This window comes from Recurvomyces mirabilis (genome assembly GCF_035927965.1).
Source record: "Recurvomyces mirabilis strain CCFEE 5264 chromosome Unknown scaffold_14, whole genome shotgun sequence".
Taxonomy (NCBI): Eukaryota; Fungi; Ascomycota; class Dothideomycetes; order Mycosphaerellales; family Teratosphaeriaceae; genus Recurvomyces; species Recurvomyces mirabilis.
The window spans coordinates 177488-191631 of NW_027041948.1; the positions used below are offsets into that span (position 1 = coordinate 177488).

General features: G+C 52.9%; 8 protein-coding genes across 8 annotated transcripts; 4 read left to right on the forward strand and 4 right to left on the reverse strand.

The window, feature by feature from the left end:
* Nucleotides 1-53: 53 nt before the first annotated feature.
* On the reverse strand, nucleotides 54-3674 carry LTS14_005700 (uncharacterized protein; the record flags this gene model as incomplete). Its single annotated transcript, XM_064838398.1, has 1 exon — nucleotides 54-3674. One exon carries the CDS (start codon nucleotides 3672-3674, stop codon nucleotides 54-56), a length of 3621 nt encoding a protein of 1206 aa, XP_064693852.1.
* A 405-nt stretch (nucleotides 3675-4079) lies between these two features.
* Nucleotides 4080-5634, forward strand: LTS14_005701 (uncharacterized protein; the record flags this gene model as incomplete). Its single annotated transcript, XM_064838399.1, has 3 exons — nucleotides 4080-4835; nucleotides 4910-5404; nucleotides 5473-5634. 3 exons carry the CDS (start codon nucleotides 4080-4082, stop codon nucleotides 5632-5634), a joined length of 1413 nt encoding a protein of 470 aa, XP_064693853.1.
* A 79-nt stretch (nucleotides 5635-5713) lies between these two features.
* On the reverse strand, nucleotides 5714-6292 carry LOC1 (60S ribosomal subunit assembly/export protein; the record flags this gene model as incomplete). Its single annotated transcript, XM_064838400.1, has 1 exon — nucleotides 5714-6292. One exon carries the CDS (start codon nucleotides 6290-6292, stop codon nucleotides 5714-5716), a length of 579 nt encoding a protein of 192 aa, XP_064693854.1.
* A 221-nt stretch (nucleotides 6293-6513) lies between these two features.
* Nucleotides 6514-7144, forward strand: VPS68 (Vacuolar protein sorting-associated protein 68; the record flags this gene model as incomplete). The annotated part of the gene is made up of 3 exons (XM_064838401.1): nucleotides 6514-6609; nucleotides 6669-7027; nucleotides 7081-7144. 3 exons carry the CDS (start codon nucleotides 6514-6516, stop codon nucleotides 7142-7144), a joined length of 519 nt encoding a protein of 172 aa, XP_064693855.1.
* A 313-nt stretch (nucleotides 7145-7457) lies between these two features.
* Nucleotides 7458-8268, forward strand: LTS14_005704 (uncharacterized protein; the record flags this gene model as incomplete). The annotated part of the gene is made up of 2 exons (XM_064838402.1): nucleotides 7458-7999; nucleotides 8070-8268. 2 exons carry the CDS (start codon nucleotides 7458-7460, stop codon nucleotides 8266-8268), a joined length of 741 nt encoding a protein of 246 aa, XP_064693856.1.
* Nucleotides 8269-8615: 347 nt separating this feature from the next.
* Nucleotides 8616-9491, forward strand: LTS14_005705 (uncharacterized protein; the record flags this gene model as incomplete). The annotated part of the gene is made up of 3 exons (XM_064838403.1): nucleotides 8616-8790; nucleotides 8850-9351; nucleotides 9404-9491. 3 exons carry the CDS (start codon nucleotides 8616-8618, stop codon nucleotides 9489-9491), a joined length of 765 nt encoding a protein of 254 aa, XP_064693857.1.
* A 367-nt stretch (nucleotides 9492-9858) lies between these two features.
* On the reverse strand, nucleotides 9859-11283 carry LTS14_005706 (uncharacterized protein; the record flags this gene model as incomplete). Its single annotated transcript, XM_064838404.1, has 1 exon — nucleotides 9859-11283. One exon carries the CDS (start codon nucleotides 11281-11283, stop codon nucleotides 9859-9861), a length of 1425 nt encoding a protein of 474 aa, XP_064693858.1.
* An 805-nt stretch (nucleotides 11284-12088) lies between these two features.
* On the reverse strand, nucleotides 12089-13915 carry LTS14_005707 (uncharacterized protein; the record flags this gene model as incomplete). Its single annotated transcript, XM_064838405.1, has 1 exon — nucleotides 12089-13915. The coding sequence occupies one exon, from the start codon at nucleotides 13913-13915 to the stop codon at nucleotides 12089-12091; it is 1827 nt and encodes a 608-aa protein (XP_064693859.1).
* Nucleotides 13916-14144: the final 229 nt, after the last annotated feature.

The window sequence follows — 14144 nt, forward strand, 5'->3', positions numbered from 1 at the left end:
CTGTCTCGCGCAAGTAGATTAGACACGACGCGCAGCTTGCCAGTCCACCACCACTATTTCCTGCCCTTCTTCGGTAGGATATCTTCCAGCCGCAGTACACCAACATGCCTATACTTGTTTGCCCATCCTTCGGGATCAACGACAACTTGAACACTCGACCTCCCATTCCCATCCACAACAACCTCCGTCTTCTGCGACTCATGACAGACGACAAATCGGCGGAAGTTGGGAGCATTTTCTACAGCCCACCCCGCGAACCACTGTACCAGCAGATCCGCCGCTGCCTCCGAGTCTGTGTTCGTGAGTCCCATGAAAGTCGGCATCTGTCTCGCTGGTATAGATACAAGGTATGATTCTGGCAGAGGGGTCGACGGCTCCTCAAGATCTTCATCTTCGGGCGGACAGAGCTCGTTTACAGCACTGTACAGATCGATCCAGCAGGCGTCAACAGTATCATCAGGTCTGGTGTGATGCTCCAAAAGCTCGAACAACCATTGCTTGACACCCGGCCTGGTCACAATCTTGTCGTTGCGACCGCCCTCCGGCTTGTTATTCGATTCGACAAGGAATTGACGAATGAGCTCGGTCGCTCTCTCCGGGCGATCGGTAAACAGACTGTCCGTCAGCAGTGTAGCCTTGCCGTTAGGGAAGAGGCGCTTGAGAGTGTACTTCGGCACCATGTCTCCAGCATCAAAGTCGAGCTGCGGGCCTACACAGAATACTCTAAAAGCACTGCCTGATTGCAGCAATGCGTACAGGCCAGGAAGTGCCCAGAACGGTGTGTCGGGATGCACGATCAGCGCAAAGGATCGGTGGTTCTTGCGAACGTAGTCCCAGCTTCCAGCCGCACCAGAATGGTAGACTTTACATTTGAGGTCTTGGAAAAGGCGAATCAGGAACTGCATCTCTTCTGCACGGCTCTCGGGCCATGCTAGAAAAATGCGATTCTCTTTGTCTTTCTCGGGCAGGAGAACGATCTCAGGGTCAAAGCCTAGCACGTACATGGTCGCAGCTACTGACGCTCGATCTTTGACAGTATCAGGGATGATTGGGAGCTGAAAATTCTGGGACTTGTTCGGTGGCATCTCGACTCCTGTCAAAGGCGGCAGCAGTCGGAATCGTAGAGGCGCAGAAGCCGATGGTGGAGCATTCGAAGGCTCGATGAAGCGCCAGAGATCGGAGTCGGCAGGGTACACAAGCAACGTGAAGGAGTCTTGGAGTGAAGCGAAAGCAGCCGCGTGCAGCCTCCCAACCTCAGCAAGCTTGTCTGCCACCTGCCGCGAACCTTCAACTGGCTGTATGGTGCCCGCCGGCCAGCTCATACCTTGAGCGACCAGATCCGACAGCCACGCCTGTACATCACTTTGAGTGACCATGCAATCGGGCATGAAGTGAATGCCTTTGGCCACTGGGTAGAAAAGCTGCTCGAATTGAGCTCGACCAGATACACTGATGTCCGCGTCGATATTGTGTCTGATGTATCCAGAAGTACTGACTTGAAGCACACCACGGTACGTCGTCGTGTCGGACTGTGCCGGCTCCATCCTCGCAATCAGATCCGGCAGTATACTTGTCGAACCATGGTCCATCGTAGCGTCGTTGAAAGATTGAGTCCTGGTGGGTGGACCGGGCATAGAATCGCGCTTAACGAATCCAGGTGGCGGCAGAGCCACAACACCAGTATCCCAATGAGCGTAGCTACACTGGTGGTCGGCCCTCCTACAGGTTCCGATGCTCCAGAAGTAACAAGTGATCTCACTACGTGGTAGTGTTCGTAGAAGTTCTTGCTCACGATTTGTATCTCGAAGAGGTGGAGGTGGTGGTGGCGGCGGTGGAGCAAATGAAGCATGTTCACTTTCCCTGACCGGCAGTACCCTAGGATCTTTGTACTGACCCGTGTCATGATGAGCAAATTCACATGCGGCTTCGGACTTGACACAGCCCCCATGCAGCCAGAAGTGACATGTCATGGTCTTCATACCTAGTGGGTAAGACCGGATCAGTTGTTCCGATGGCTCTTGCTGAGACTCCGTCTCTCGATGAGCGAATTTGCAGTGGGACTCCAGAAGCAGGCATCTTCCTTGCCTCCAATCTGGACAAATTTTGGTCTTCCACTCCTTCAGCTGACCAGGCAGGTTTGCATCGCGCCTAGCAGCATTCGGTAACACGCCAGTGATACGATGTGCAAACTCGCATACAGAGTCCGGCTTGGTACATCCCTCTTTCAGCCAGTAATAGCATGATGTCTCGAATTTGGAAGTCCATTTACCCTGAAACTCCCATTGTTGTGTTGGCGCCGGTGGCATAGCTGGTAGTGGTGGTGGTGGAGGCGGTCCCATGTCCACGTCGTTGGAAGGTGCCTGTGCGGCTTTGGATTCTTCTGTGATATAGTAATGAGCGTAGGAGCAGTCCTCGGCCTTCGATCTACACCGATTCTCTAGCCAGTGCACGCAAGTCCTGAATCGTCTGTGGGTCGATGGAAACACCGAGGAAATCTGACTGGCTCCTACACGAGGAGGTGTAGCACTGCGTGACCGCTCTGGCCTAGACTCGCCGCGAGCGTACGGGTTCGTATTGTTGGTCGAGGCTGTGTCGGGAACGGACGATACGGCTGTTGGAGGCTCAGGTCTGCCAGTCCTCGGATCGATGATTGTCAAAGCATTGAAGTCTGGCGCTCTTTCTCGATCGTGTCTCTGATATCTGGATCGATGGCCCAATTTCTTGAACAGATGCGGTGCTTTGGGATCGCTTGTGCTAGCACCGTCCATCGGAGCGCGCTGCTGCCTTGTCTTCGCAGGTCCAACTTTGTTAAAATTGGCAAACACACCCTTGGAGCGTTTTGCAGTGGCCATGGCACTATTCACAGGGACAAGTCTCCTTGCCAGTTGAGTTTTGTTGGACAATGGTGCACTCGTATTCGTCCTGGAAGCCGGGACTTTGCTGGGCGCTGGTTTCGGGGCCTTCTGCACGGTTGAAACCTTTCTCGGTAACGTGTCGAGGTCGGGGTATATTGGTTGCGAACCCGCGTCAAAGAGTGAGTTGAAATCTGAGTCTGCCTGAGTGTTATCCTCTTCCGCTTCGGACGAAGAAGATGTAGAGGCTCTTCTCCTAGTTGCTAGCTTCTGAGCGGTGCCTTTGCGCTTGATAGGAGAGGCCTTGATACGTTTACCCCATTGCTGGCCAACCCCAGCGATAACCTCTACATCGTCACTGTCGATCCTCGAATCACGTTTTCGAACACCATCGTCCTCGGTCCGCTCCTCAGCGTCGTACTCATCTTCAGTCGATGACACAGTCATGCCTCGCCGCCTCCGCTTTTGCTTGCGCCGCCGCCTCCTTTCCAGGCTCTGGTCGTAAAGGCTTTGACACTCATCCTCCCACGCCTCCAGGTCGAAAGGCTGTTCTTCACCCTGTTGAATCTTGAGTTTTCTCTGCTTCCAATCGATCAGTATATTCCCGCTTTGGACATTTTCTCTCGGCTCCCATGTCGAGCGGTGATCGCCATAGCCGGTCCACTTCAGTAGATATTTCAGCTTGCCATCTTCATCGTCGACCTTCTCCGCTAGCACGCGGTCCACATTATAGATCTCGAGCTCGTCGCTGCCTTCTGTAGTGTTTGATGCGACAGAGTCAACATCGGACTCCTCGAAGGGGCCGCGAGCGCGAGAAGTCATGTCGCTTGCATGTTATTGTACTTCGGTACTACAGGCTACCTTTCACGTTGACGATTATGCCCTGTTCACTATTCTCGTGCAAAGCTTAAGATATGAATCGAGAAAGAGCTGTCGTTTGGTTTGTGCTGTAGGTGGACGTGTCAAAGCGAAGTGGCGGCGGGATGAAATCTACCGCCGTCAGACCTTAATATACAGCTAGTTTCACTCCCAAGCGTCAATCATGCCACTCTCTCTTCTCTACGGACGTAAGAACAGATATTTCCTTGCCCATCCAGCGATGCATATCAAAGCATCTTCTATAGCACTGAAGTACTGCTAACCACATACCAACGACCGAGAAAGCATACAGGAATCAATCAGGAAATCTCGGACACTTCTGGCCACCATCACCAGGACCGGAAAACCATGTCCTCCCTCCTTACCTACTACCCCGGAGCCTGCACAACCAAATTCACCCACTCACTCGACCCCCTAGTCCTCACAACCAAGTCCGGCCCAGCGCGAGCATTTCCCGAACTCTGCAAGGACATAACACCGCCATGTAACTTAAACCCCTTCCTCTTCAACGGCCACCTCCAAACAGCCTGGACAGCGGTAAAATTCGACGGTCCACCCGTGCACTACAAACGCCGTACGTTCTCCGCCGAAGACCCAAACTTCAAGGGCCACTTCACCGTAGATCTCGTCGTCGCGCCACCCGCGAGTCTTCAAGCCAGAAAGCAAGCCGAAGACGGAGGCCCAGAGGCCTCGGGGCTCCGCGAAGATCCCGTGGGCGTGGGGCACACGAAATTGCCTCCCCGTACGACATACTTCACCGATAATGAATTCGAAGCCTTACCATCCGAGGACACAAAGCCCCTGCTCATCACCCTCCACGGTCTCTCAGGCGGCTCCTACGAAGTCTACCTCCGACACGTCCTAGCACCCCTCATCTCACAAACACTGCCCGAGGGCTCTATTCCTGGTCTGAGTGGCGGGGAATGGGAATGTCTTGTCGTGAACAGTCGTGGTTGTGCTGGAAGCAAGATAACGACGTCCGCCCTCTACAATGCGAGGGCGACATGGGATGTTCGACAAGTCGTGAAATGGTGTCGAAAGACGTGGCCGAAAAGAGCATTATTCGGTGTAGGCTATTCGCTCGGAGCGAACATTTTGACGAATGTATGTAGTATCTACAATACACGCAATGAGTCTACATTACCAAAAGCTGAACATTGCCCTTCTCCCCTCTCTAGTACATTGCAGAAGAAGGCTCCTCCTGTCTCCTCTCCGCCGCCTTGATCGTATCCAACCCTTGGAAACTCGAAGTCTCCTCCATCTCCCTGCAACGCACCTGGGTAGGTAGAGAAATCTACAGCAAAACCATGGGCCGCAGCATGCTCGCCCTCTTCTCCACCCACCGCGCCCAGATCCTGCAGAATACCTCCATCTCGGAATCGCGGATCCAAAAAGCGAAATTTCTCCACGAATTCGACCGCGAGGTCCAATGTGCGACTTGGGGGTATCCGACTGAGGGCGCGTATTACAGGGATGCGAGTTCTGCTGATTCGGTGTTGGCGATTAGAATCCCGGTTCTGGCTTTGCATGCGGAGGATGATCCTATTGCTTGTGACGAGGCGGTGCCTTATGAGGAGATCCGGCAGAATCCTTATACGGTGATCTGTGCGACTGGTGGGGGCGGGCATCTGAGTTGGTTTGAGTTTGGGGGTGGGAGGTGGCATGCTAAGCCTGTGAGTAACGTATCCCTTATATGTTGTTTGGTCGGCGCGGGAGTGGCTGCTGACTCTGTCGTGTGTAGGCTGTGGCTTTCTTGAATGCGATGGCGAGGGAGGTGGATTTCGAGAAGTTAAGGTCCGAAGCTGTGGCGCCAGAGGCCAAGGGACCTCGAGGCGGGCATAAGACGCCTTTTGTGTTTGAGCCGATGCGCAGGAAAATGCATGTTCCGGGTAGTGACCAGTGAACGCGTTTTGCCGCAGCACGTCAATGATGGTGCAACATGTATAGACCGTGCAGGATAGACCATAAACCATTACAGCGTCTCACCCAAAGCTCACTCGCTTGCGCAGCTTCCTCGGACCCACCTTCTCTTGCGTCACCTCAGCACCAGCAGGACCAGAATCATCCCTGCTACCCTTCCCCTTCTTCCTTCCATCCTCCTTGATACCCTTCTTCCTCTCCTCCAACCCCGCCTTCTTACTCTCCACTCTCTTCTCCGCCTCAATCCTCCTCGCTTCCCTCACCTCCTCCAATTGCCTCGACCGCATCATCTTGGACTCGATATTGCCCTCCTTCTCGGCCATGACTATCGCCAGGATGGCGTTCATCTGTTCTTTGTCGTCTACGAAGGTCTTGCCTTTTTTGGCATTGGGTGGCTTTTGGACACCGGCAGGGCGGATGCCGTTGAGTGAGGGGAGTTTGAGATCCTTTTCTGTGTAGCGGAGATGTGGTGGTTTCTTCTTTAGGGTCGGGGTTTTGGACTTGGTTTTCTGCTGCACTGGTTTTGGTCGTGGTCCGGAGGGCTTCTTGGATTTGCTGGAGGACGCCGATGTAGATGGCTTGCTGGAGCTTGACCGCTTGTCACCGCCCTTCGATGGCCCCGTCCTCGCTTTTGGTGGCATCTTGGCTGTTGTCAAGGTTGAGTTCTTCTTCTGAACCTCGAATTTCACATGAAAATCCGCTCAGAAATCTTAGAAGCTTTGACAATTAAGCATGCACGCGAGCACGGGCCGAGGCTTGTGGCAGAGCCGCATCCATCACCAGCCTCATTGCGATGACCTCGAACCAGACAACGGTAGATTCCACGCCTACGGAGCAATACTCGAAGTACACATCATCCATCATGGAATCAGGCGACCGACTCTTCCGCTTCCCCAAGCCCCAATGGCTCAACAGCGCCAACACGCGCACAGCAGGCGTCTACTCTGCTGGAGCCTTGGTACGTACAACCATGACCTACACACCACACTATCACCCCCTTATACTGACTATGCCCAGTTCTCCATTGCCCTCTTCATTCTCATCGACGCCGCCACCTTCTCCAAATCCAACCTTAACGGCTCCGACTTCCACGTCAACTTCGTCGACTGGATCCCGGGTATCTTCTCCGTCTTGGGCATGCTCGTCATCAATAGTATTGATAAGAGTCGGCTCAGTGCGGACAACTTCTCCTACAGCGGTGATGGTGTGGCGTGGAAGGCTCGGGTTGTGCTGTTCATGGGATTTGCGGCTATGGCGGGCGGATTGGCCGGAGGCGTGACGGTCATGGTCTTAAAATATGTTGTTCCCGGCGCGAATTGGCCGGCCATGTGGTTTGGGGTGGCGAATGTGGTTGCTAATGCTATGATTATGTTGAGGTGAGTGATGCCATCCTATAGTACCGCGACAGAATATGCTAATGTGATCGCAGCTCGGTCGTGCTTTGGGTCAGCCAGAACATGGAGGACGATTATACTTACAATTTGGCACTATGAATCGTGCCGGCCATGTAAGATTTCTGCGATAGGCCTCTTGCTTGAGCGGCATGATTACTCAGGCATTCACATATGTAACACCACACTTACAAACCAAGGCATTAATCTGTCGACACTTCATTCGGGACCTCACTTCAACCACGCATCTGAAGTGAGACTGTGTGCAAATGAGCACGTGACTGTTCATACTTTCATTCGCTGACTACTGCACTGATCATTGAAAATGGCAGGAATTCAAACCACATACCCATATCTCACACATCTCTACAAACCTACCAGCGTCTGAAAATCGAGAGACCCACAGACCAAGACAATGGACCACCGAACCCGCGCGAGCAACTATGCCACCCAGCTCGCAGAGGCGACAAGCCGTATTGTAGAGCTGGAAGGCCACCTGGCAGACTGCCTGGCCGAGCTCGAGAGCCACCCTGTACCAAATACGTCGACCGCACTCCCTCCTCAAAACATTGCCATCCCAACTCCCACCCCGGACCCTAGCATCAAGATCGAGAACGACACAGCTGTTTCCCACGGCAAAGAAATAGACAATACCACACTCCTGGCAGAGAACGCGAGCCTAACGAATGATCTGAGGACGTACACGACTTTCCTCAATACCCTCGAGGAAGAAACAGGTGTAGCCGCCGAGGAATTCGTGCGGAACTTTGCTGCACTGACCAGCCAGATCGATAGTGCAAAGGGTATTGAGGCTGCTCAGGGCCAGCAGATCCGTACATTGAGGTCTAAGGTGAAGAAACAAGCTGAGGAGATTGAGAAGGTGGGGAAAGAGCGCGATCAGGCCGTTAAGGAGGCGAGGAAGTGTAGGACTGATGTCAGGAGGTGGGCTGAGACAGGGTAAGTGTATCTGTGCGGATCGATTGTGGATTGTGGAATATGCATCAGTGTCGTTAATGACTTGTTACAGGATGAAGGCCGCGCGGATCAAAGATATCAAAGGCTCATCGGCGACCGGTGGGACGTTGGGTTCTGCTACGGTGTCGGCAGCGAGTTCGCCAATGGCTGAAACGCCACGAACAACAAGTCTTGGTGCAAAGAGGAGACTTGTCGCCACGTTCAGGGCCAAGGATTATGACGATGAGGAGGAAGGTGTGCCGCTTAAGTAGCGGAGGGCTCGGTAGTCGTGTTTCAGTAGGTGATTGGGGTAAGACATACCACAGAAGAGAGGGGGTAAGAGGCAATGGATGAAGGACGGCAGGAGGATGATCTTATCCTGATTCCCTGGGACTGTGCTGAGCCATCCGTTGCAGCCGTTGTGAGGATCGAATGGCAGTTTTCGAGCATGATACCCTCGCAGGTCACATGGCACCAACGTCACTGGTGGCTTGAAGCTGGCACTAGAGCTTGAAGAGCAGAATTTCAAACCACCCACAGTTTTTTTCAATCATCCCTCCTACTCTGTCTGACTTCCCTCACTCCGATCATCAGCGCCTGGTCCTACCAGTAGGACGACATGGCTCATCGTCAGCTGGCCAGAAGGTATGCTGCTCAGCTCAATGCTGCCCACAAGCGCACCCTTGAGCTTGAAAGTACAATCGCCGACCTTGAGAATGACCTTGCGATGCGCGAAAATCCCAGCGAGCCCTCCCTGAGGTCAAAACCGAGGAGCACACTAGCCTCCGCCGCGCGTTAGGTGCCTCACAACGACGCGTTCAAGATCTCGACGCACAAGTTGCCAGTCAAGCAGCCGAGTTGAAAGATGCACAATCAACATATGCAGAGGCCTCCGCTCTCGCACCCGCTGGTGCCGAAGCAAAGAGGATCGAAGCTGAGCGTCTTCTGGCGGAAACGAAACAGTCGCTGAACGCCATCGTCGACAATATGCAGCGAGCCGCCGAGCAACGGGAAGCAACTTATCAGCGTTCCACCAGCAACTTGGAGAAGAGACTTCAAGCCGCGCACAACGCCCACGCCGCACAGAAGCAAATGGGCTGCTTTCCCGCCATGGCTCCTAAAGACCCGCAGCTCGTGCAACAGCTCCAGAATATCACGCAGCAAAGAGACCACGCACTCGCCGAATTGGCGTCGGCACGCGGTCAGCTGCAGACTGCTGTGTATGAGAGTGGCTCGCTCCGAATTCAGGTGGCGACACTGAAGCGCGAGGGAGAGGGAGAGAAGAGGAAGCTTGCTGAAGTGCAGGTTTCTTGTCAGAAGCTAGATGCGGAGCTGAGTCGTGAGAAGAAGCGCAGGTGTGCAAGCTTGTGGTATTGAGCCGGGAATGTTGCAACTGACACGGTTTAGGATCGACGCCAAGTTCATGTCGGGAGCAGAGGGCGAGAAGTGCAGGGGATGTACCCGGGAGGTTATTGACCTGGTCGGTGACGATTGAAGTTACCATCTGGCAGGTCATGTAGAGATACGGATCGCAGGACCCCTACAGTTGAGATCCATGTGAGTCGTTGCAACGGACGGTGGACAGAACTACTGGCTCCTTAAAAGTAGCTTAAGGGTGGTGGATACGAGGTTCTGCAAACCTGAATGCTACAAAAGCTTTGATGAACGCCGACTGGTCTGGATTGTATGATCATGAATACGCAATCGTTATATGTATATGTATGCAGTCATAACAGCTATGTCCAATTTCATGTCCCTATACCACGCTATGCAAATCATCATAAAAATAGGCCATTAACGCCATGCTGATAGTAAGCAATCCCCTCTCATGCTCGTCGCCTGCAGACACCTGCACGTCCACCTTACAACACCAACGCAGCTCCTGCACCGAGAGCGCCAAGCAGTGCCACACCGTACCCAACAGCAGCAGTAGGCACCGAAGCGCCCGCAGACACACCAGTCGGGAACCCAGTGATCCTCGCACCACCACTCTCGACCGCAACACTGGTGACGGGATTCTGCACAACAGTTGCAGAAGGGATACTTGAGCTGTTCGTGATTTCAAGAATGTTGTCTGAGGTGCTGTTGAAGTTTGTCTGGGCGAGGGAGACCTCGTTATTCGTGATATCGTATACCACGTAAGCTGATCGGAGGAAAGTATCGCCTAGCACTGGGGTGCTACCTTGCGCTGGGGCGATCCCGAGAATACAGACTGGCTGACCTCGGGACTCGCCGGCTACGATGACGAGTTCGTCCATTCCTACGCGGATGGTGGGAGCGGAAAAGGTGAAGTCGACGGTTGCTTGGGAGTTGGCCAAGTTGCAGTTGACGAAGGCGGCGCCTTGTCTTGAGTCGTACTCCGCGCCAACGGCATTGTAGATGCTGGTTGTGATGTCGTTGGGAAGGTACATCAGACTAGTACCCGAGTCGAGAAGAGCCGGGCTAGCGATATTGCTTGCGATGGAGCCTTCGGTACCGTTCGCTCCCACGCCAGTCAAGGCGATGAGGAATTCGGCATAGACACCGTGCTCCTGAATGATTGGGAGAGTCTGTAGCTCGCCAGTGTACTTATCGGTATTGACGCCACCAAAGAGAATCGAGCCGGTCGATGCATCGAGGTCGTTGAGCCACAAGCTGTATGCATTACTGCTGATATCGCCGTTTTGCATCAGATGTTGTGGCACATTGGGGTACGACTGGCCGCCGTTGTATGCCACGGCCACCTCATTGATAGGATAGCCAATACCCAGAATGCCCTCCATCGATGTACTCGTGTATCCTATACCAAGCTGCTGGTTTTGGAGAGTCACACCGCCGAATCTGACGGTATCCGAAACATAGTCTCCAGATGATCCCGACCCATCAACATACGTGATGTTAAATTCGCTGTTGAGGTACTGGTATGTCGAGGACGAGTTGGGCGCGTAGGTGCCAGATGCTCCGCACGGATTACCTTGCTCTGTACATAGCTGACTATTTGCAACGTTCACCCATAGATCGCTAGAGCCAGTATCGATGTGTAACCTCAAATCTTGCGCGGGTGTGCCAATGGTGACATTCATGAAATATAGCGTCTCTTCATTGTCCAGGTTTACGCTGACCGTCCCGGATGCTCGCTTCCGTAATCGTGCCTGGTCTCGTTGTAATATGTTCTTGACCTCTCGTCGTTGTATCTCGTGCTGAACTACGCGTGGCGCTGTTCCGTCCCGTCGCTCAAGTAAATTAATTGCTTTGGCCCCAGATATCGCCGCCGCTGTCGCAAGCGCAAATGCTGTTGTTGTCCGCATGTTCACTAGTAAAACAGTTGCTGAAAGCCGAATGATGCTGATACAGAGATTACGAAGGAAATGCACTCAAGTAAAGTCTTCCATTTGATCCGAGGAGGGCAGAGTATGACGACGCCAGGATGATTGCGTAGTCCTAAGCCTCCCGACACCTCGAATAGACTTTAAGATTCCAGGCTAGCCGCGAATGTCGGATGTACGGACTGCGAGTACAGCCACACACCAACACAAGTGATATCTCCGAGACGGTGTGCTGTTTAGACAGACCATCTCGTGCCTTGGTCCCTAGAAACAGCATGGTACGTATGAGGAACAGTGATCGGTCGAAATAATCCAATATCTCGGTAGTTTGCCACATCCACCCGCGGACCGCCGCTTAGCCTTTCATGCAAGGTCGATCTCTAAAATTGACCACGTGTGCCGTCACAACTCGAGGTCTTGAATATTTCATCACTGCCACCATCTTAAAGTCTCGACCTGACGGTGTACATCGTCTAGAATACTCGAATTGGAGAATCGGTAGCCTCGACTCTTTGGCTGATGGTCCTTACACACTGATAGCCCCATCTGACCAACGAGATCTGTGGCGCATGCATGCAGCCGCTTCCTTCGTCCAAAAATAGGCATGGTTGTCGATATATATGTGGACGACGAATGCATGATACATCGTCTCATGGCAACTGGCCTCTCAACTCGGTTCTTCTGCCAATGTTGAAGGACAACGATGAAGGGCAGCGAGCGTTGAACACAACAGATGATTGAGTCTGTCAGAGTGTCAGAGACATACAAAGCTCTATAGCTTCCCCCGCTACGTTGGTAACGGTCTCTTAAAAGCATGTGCTTCAGTATTGAAGACATATTCATCGAGATCCATCAGACTAGGCTCGCTAAACGTCAAATAGAAGTATTTCAGCGTCTCGGCCATCCAAAAGCTCTCCATACTGTCGAATTGCGTTGTACCGCCGGTCGTGCCTTTGGCGAGCTGCTCTATAGAGAAGCTGATGTCGCTCAAAGCTGCGTTGGCAAGTTTGGTCTCCGTAGCGTTCACAATGGCGGAGAACATATCCCATGCAGCATCCTGGAAGTACTGCTCACCGGTCATCCGGTATAATAGGAAGACCGACTCAATGGCTTCAGGTCGAAGAATGTAGCGACGATCGCCCAGGTCAGTGAAGCCTTTAGGCAGTCGGAAGTCCTTGACAAGCTCGTCCACATCATCCTTCTCAGCATGGCGAGACTTGACATCTTGCCGCCACTTCTCCTCGTCCCATTTGCAGCTATTGCGATCTTCGCAGGCCACCATGTTGAACACCTCGGGCATGATGCCCAATGGCATAGCCTTGTACGTCCATATGCATCCATCTGTGAGCTTCTTACCCACATCGACATGTTCAGACTCCTCGAATAGCTTGCCACCAAGGGCGAACATACCGCCCGCGAAGCATACCAGATGTTGACCTTGCGGATCAAGCCTCGCATCTTCCTTGCTCGATACCCGCACATTGCCCGATATCAAGATGTCGGCATTATCAGGCGTCATTGGCCGCCAAAGATTGTACTTGATCGCCGTACGCATGCTGTTGTCATATAACTTCTTGTATACAGGCTCCAGACCTCCCAATAGTGCATACATCTTCGGGAAGTACTCATACAACGAGTCTGACATGGCAGAAAGCGTAAAGAAAGTGTCGCCAGTAAGATCGGCCAGCTTGGCGTTCACCACTACCGGCCACATACCAGGCAGGTGTGTCTTGCCTTGTTGGGCATCGAACAGTCGTGTTATGCGAGCAACAGCATCGTAGTACTTCATGTCACCGGTGACTTGGGATAGTCTTGTGAATTCCATCGTCAAAGAACCGATCTCTGCGACCAGAACGACAGGGTCAGCTTCTCGGGCAGCCTTCAGATACTCCTGCGGCTTCCATCTCGTGATGGGCAAGTGATTTGGAGTATCGAACGACCTGAACAGCATTTCGCCAAATTCTGTAGCCTTTGACAGAAGTCGCTTGTCGCCGCTCAGATCGTATGCCGCGAGAAGGCCTCCAAGATGTCGGATAGTCGTCTCAAAGACGTTGATGGTCTCTTGAGTGGACATGCTGAGATCTATAGCTGCCGCAGCCTTTACAGCTTCTTCGAACTCGGGCTTCATGTCCATGATCCAGAGGTTGTCAAGGTTGTCGACAAGGCTGGCAGCCCATCCCCCAAAGCCATTCATGGTACCACCAGAGATCGGAGCGAGTTCGTCGTGAAGCCAGGCATACTGCTTGTACGAGTCCCAACAACGTGCGAATGTTCGCTTGACAGCGTCTCGCCTCTCAATACGTCTTGTAGCCTGCACCGGAGTTTCTGGCTTGAAAGTGTGCTGAACCTGAGGTAGCTTCTTTGGTGTCCCGGTGGGCAATGTGGTCAGAGGGTTCGTCACAGGATATCGTGGCTTGACCGTGTCCCAGCGAAACTTATCCTGAGGTTGTGCTGCATCCACGGAGCCCGTAATAGCCGAAATCGAAGGCGGCGGCTTCCTGAAACGGAATCTCGCTTGTGATACTATCGGTTCGTGGAAGTATCCGAACAGGAGTAGTATACCAGCAGCAATACCAAAGTACACAGTGAAGCGTCGAAGCGGAAGAGAGATCATGGTGGGTAGTCCTGGGGTCCTGGTATGTAGCAAGAAGGTCGTCTGGATCGCCAGCAGTAATCTTGATAACCTGATACCTAGAAGTATGATCCGGAATTCATCATAGTGTCTCGGTATTACTTTCTACATTCGCGAGGTCCGGAAAGTGTAAAGTTTGTCCCTTGTTGCGCAAGATATGTGAGGTGAGGTAGTCCATCGACTATCGCCTGATGAGAGCGATTGGCAAAAG